Source organism: Emys orbicularis, chromosome 18 (genome assembly GCF_028017835.1).
Source record: "Emys orbicularis isolate rEmyOrb1 chromosome 18, rEmyOrb1.hap1, whole genome shotgun sequence".
NCBI classification, from domain to species: Eukaryota; Metazoa; Chordata; order Testudines; family Emydidae; genus Emys; species Emys orbicularis.
In genome coordinates this window covers 4,454,998-4,458,882 of record NC_088700.1, presented here as the reverse complement: position 1 = coordinate 4,458,882, position 3,885 = coordinate 4,454,998, and the positions used below count along the sequence as shown (strand labels likewise).

General features: G+C 45.8%; 1 protein-coding gene across 2 annotated transcripts; it reads right to left on the bottom strand.

The window, feature by feature from the left end:
- Nucleotides 1–301: 301 nt before the first annotated feature.
- ZBTB6 (zinc finger and BTB domain containing 6) lies at nucleotides 302–2,324 on the bottom strand. Of its 2 annotated transcripts, none has more exons than XM_065418835.1 (2): nucleotides 2,273–2,324; nucleotides 302–1,717 (listed from the first exon to the last, which is right to left on the bottom strand). In XM_065418835.1, the coding sequence occupies exon 2, from the start codon at nucleotides 1,706–1,708 to the stop codon at nucleotides 425–427; it is 1,284 nt and encodes a 427-aa protein (XP_065274907.1). In that variant the 5' UTR covers nucleotides 1,709–1,717; nucleotides 2,273–2,324; the 3' UTR covers nucleotides 302–424. The 2 variants fall into 2 exon arrangements, with proteins under 2 accessions (XP_065274907.1, XP_065274908.1); XM_065418836.1 differs by lacking the exon at nucleotides 2,273–2,324 and adding an exon at nucleotides 2,145–2,229.
- Between the last annotated feature and the right edge of the window lie 1,561 nt (nucleotides 2,325–3,885).

The following is a 3,885-nucleotide window of genomic DNA, read 5'->3' as shown; positions in this document are numbered from 1 at the left end:
CCTGAATAGGTATTGACATCCCCTTCCCCACTCTATTAAAGGTTGGGAAAGAAACAGTTCAGGTTTCAGCTCGTTGAGATATCAAGGGTCCTTCAAATAAGTACTGTCCTCTAATGGGAGGAGGAAGTGTGAAAGACAAGCACAAAGAGTTCTCTTTTAGAAGAAAAAGTTTTGCAGAGCTGTCTTTTATCTGTACCATGAGTACCTGTAAAGGAGCACAAATTTTGTTCCGATATTTTGCCATTTACCTTCAACTAGCAAACACTATCCAAACAATTGCACCAATACTAGGTTTCAATACAGTAAGCAAAATTAGATATTTATTTGCACTTGTCTCCCTTACATAAAGGTTTGGTGAACACCTGGCATTTCACCACAACAGGATTTTAAATAGAGCACGTCTTTACATCTATCCAGAGATCCACTAATCATAGTCTATTTTGATTTGTGTAATTGTGTCAAGGTTTGGTTTGTCACCACCATTCCTTCCGTGAACTGAAGTCAAGTGCTTTTTTAGGGCAGATTTGTGTTTAAAGTCCATGTCACAACAATGGCATTTGTAAGGTCTGTCCCCACTGTGAATATTCAAGTGGTCCTGAAGTGTGCTTTTAGCAGTAAACGTCTTCAGACAAACCATGCACTGGAATGGGCGGATGCCCATGTGCCCTCGGATATGCCTATTGAGATTCTTCTTTTGTGTAAATGTTTTCCCACACTGTAAGCATAAGAAAAGTTTGTGCATTTTTAGGTGTCTCAGATAGTTTTCAAGGTGGACAAATCCTCGGGGACATTTAGGACACTGGTGCCGCCATGAATAACCAGAATCCTCCAGACTCTGAAATCCACTCACTACACTCGAGGTTCCTTCTGTATTGTCACTGACAAAGCCCTGAAAATGACTCCCAGGCACTTCTGTAATTCTACTCTCAACAGTAGAATTTATCAGTGAATGTTGTGTTTCTGGAAAATATAAACTTGTTTTAGAGGAAGTGCAAGGCTGAGGAAAATGATCACTTTCCACATTGGCTGTGCTCATGGAATCCATTCTAAAGATACAAATTTCATCATCTTTATATCCTATTTCAACTGTGGAAATCTCTGGAGTTTTCATGTCCTTTCTTTCCGATATTAAACTTTGCATTGCAGGTTGTAAGACATCCCCTTGCTCCCGTTTTACATTATATTCTACATTAACAGGGCTATCTTCAGAAATTTCAATTATTTCACAGTCTTTATCCAAATTGTCATCTTTATTTCTCAGCTCAGTGTCTGAGGAATGACATTTCTCTGTGTTCTGATTACTGTTCTCCATAGAAGCATCAATTTCCAGATATTTAGACAATGCTTCGGTACATTTCTCTACAATGTGGACCATCTGAAGGTAACTTGCAGCAATGAGATATTTCAAAAGCTCCTTCTTTTTAACTTCGAGAGCACCAGTATAACAAGACAATAGTAACTTTCTGCCAACCTCAGCACTCTGCAATATGGTGATTCGCATCTGTTCCGACTGATTGAGCAAAAACTGATCTCTCATAAATGTGGAGCAGGCAGCAAAAATCACCTTGTGTCCATGAAACTCAGTGTCATTGATATATATTGATACATCACAAAATAAATTCTGCTGTCTCAAGAGGTTCATCTTTTGCAACACAGCATCCCCTTGCTGTTCAAACTGGAAATGCAGCACATCTGAGTCAGTAGCCATGTTGACAACCTATTGGAAAACGCACAACAAAAACGTTACAATTCAAGTATATCATTCTGGATGCAGCTTTCGCTGTCTCAAACTACTGATCTGATATTTACTGCATACAATTTCATCAGCAGTTTAAAGCTACCCACCGAGCCACTACATATACCGGTGCGGAATAGTGTTTATGCAGAGCATGGCTCGAAAGCTGACTTAGGGGCTTGCAACTGGCCTGGTTCTGTATTCCAGTCTAGACAGGGCTCCCCCATAAAACACTCATATCTAACCCTTACTCTCAGCACGGTGCCTACAAGAGCCCGTGGACACAAGTAGCATTAGCCAGGCTTAGTCACAGCTGGGTCTGAAAACTATTTAAAACGGTTACGAGCCCTACGTCGCAGTGCCACCCTGGCAGCTGCACGACGCCCCCCACCCAACCCAGCCACCAGACCTTGCTGAGCTTCCTCTCTGCCCGAACCCACAGGAGCCCCCGCCCTCCCGAGCTGCTCCGGCTCTAGGCCCAAGTGAAGGCGGCTGGAGACACCGGAACCGGAACCTCCCCCCTTCCGGGATTACCACCTTCTCCTTCCACGTTCCTCAACCCCGAACCGGCTACGGCAGCCCTGAGAGCAAGCGCCACCCACCACAACCGATGAGCCGGAAGCACATTCCCAAGTCCCGCCCCCTCCACCGGAAGAGACCTTTGTGGAGAGCTCTATCAGTCCCCTGACCCCAGCTACCGGCCTCCCCTGCCCAATAGGACGAGGCAGCAGCAGGGCTGCGGCTTCCGGGAACCCGGAAGTGGTTCGGTCTGGAGGCGGATGTGTTTCCTTTCGGACTCCGCCGTGCCGGCCCCCCTCATGGACGCACAGACTGATGGGGCGACACGAGCCCCGAGGCGGAGTCATCGGGCCCCATCATCCCCCACGACGGGGACGGGGGCGCCGGGGGACGAGCCCCCCCACCCCCCAGCAGGAGACGTGTGTGTAGCGGGAGGGGGTGAGTCCCGCTCCCTTGCCAGGGACTACTGTAGCTGGAGGGTTTACGAACCCGGCCGGGATCCTCACACATACCACAGCCCCATCACTTGCCCAGCTCAGGTGCCGTGGCTCCACCAGGCAAAAGCCAAGCGTCACAGCTGGTCATGAAATCATCGGTGGGCACCCACAACTTGAGGGTGACGGCTGCGTCTCCAGCCTGGCAGCCCTGCTCCCGGTGGGCCTGCGGGCTGTGGTGGTATACTACATTCTACATCCCTGCAGCCAGCCGAGCCTCAGACCCATTCAAATGAAATTTGTGTAGAAATGGGCCATTTTGCTTATGGCTGAAAAACACATACAGGCAAGGGGCTTAGGAGGAAGTTTAGAATAAGCATTGGCATTGTTACAGTGCTTCCCAGCTAAGGCTCTCACCGCATTGTACTAACAACAAATTTAGCTACAGGGAGCAAAGCAACAGATGAAAATGAAGCAGAAAGACGATCAATGAATTAGCCAAAGCCACAGAGCATACCAGAAGATAAGCTCAAGAAAGTCAATGCCTTCTATCCTTTAACCACAAAACTAGCCCTTTAGAGTCCTTTAGGACAGAGTAGTGGAGTCAGTTGTAGTAATAAAGAGTAACTCATAATGGATATGGCACGCTCTTAGTGACATTTATTTAAGTCCCCTGGGGATATTTTCCAAGGTTGTCCATCAGTAAGGAATTCCAGATTTAGAAACAATTAAGGGTCTGCTCATAATTCAGGCATTTTAGTAGAAGGCAGAATTAGGCTCAGTAGTTGTAGGGGGGGAAATAGTTACTTCTCATCACCCCTACTACCACTCACAGCATTATTGCTGTTTGGGGCAAAAAATTCAGAAACCCTACACCCTAAATGGGATATTTTAGATTACTTTGGTTTTCCTTTTAGATCACACAGTGAGTAATAGTCAGAAATCCTTGTGATCTGTACAGAACATACCATAAAAAAAAAAGCTAGTAGTAGTGATACAAAAGTTGGCTCATCCCTTAAACAGTACTCAAACCTCAAAGAAAGAGTAGGCAGAAAGGTGCCTAAAAAGAGTTTAAAAAGCCATCGATGCACCAGCTTTGGTAGTAAACATTTTTATTCAACTTCCTCCTAATCATTGAAGAGGTACTTAATTATTCTGTGGAGCATAAACCAGGATAAAGGAAATAGATGTTCAGTA

What these genes read in the sequence shown, in the direction of transcription:
- ZBTB6 (XM_065418835.1), bottom strand. Translation starts at nt 1,708, where the DNA reads ATGGCTACTGACTCAGATGTGCTGCATTTCCAGTTTGAACAGCAAGGG.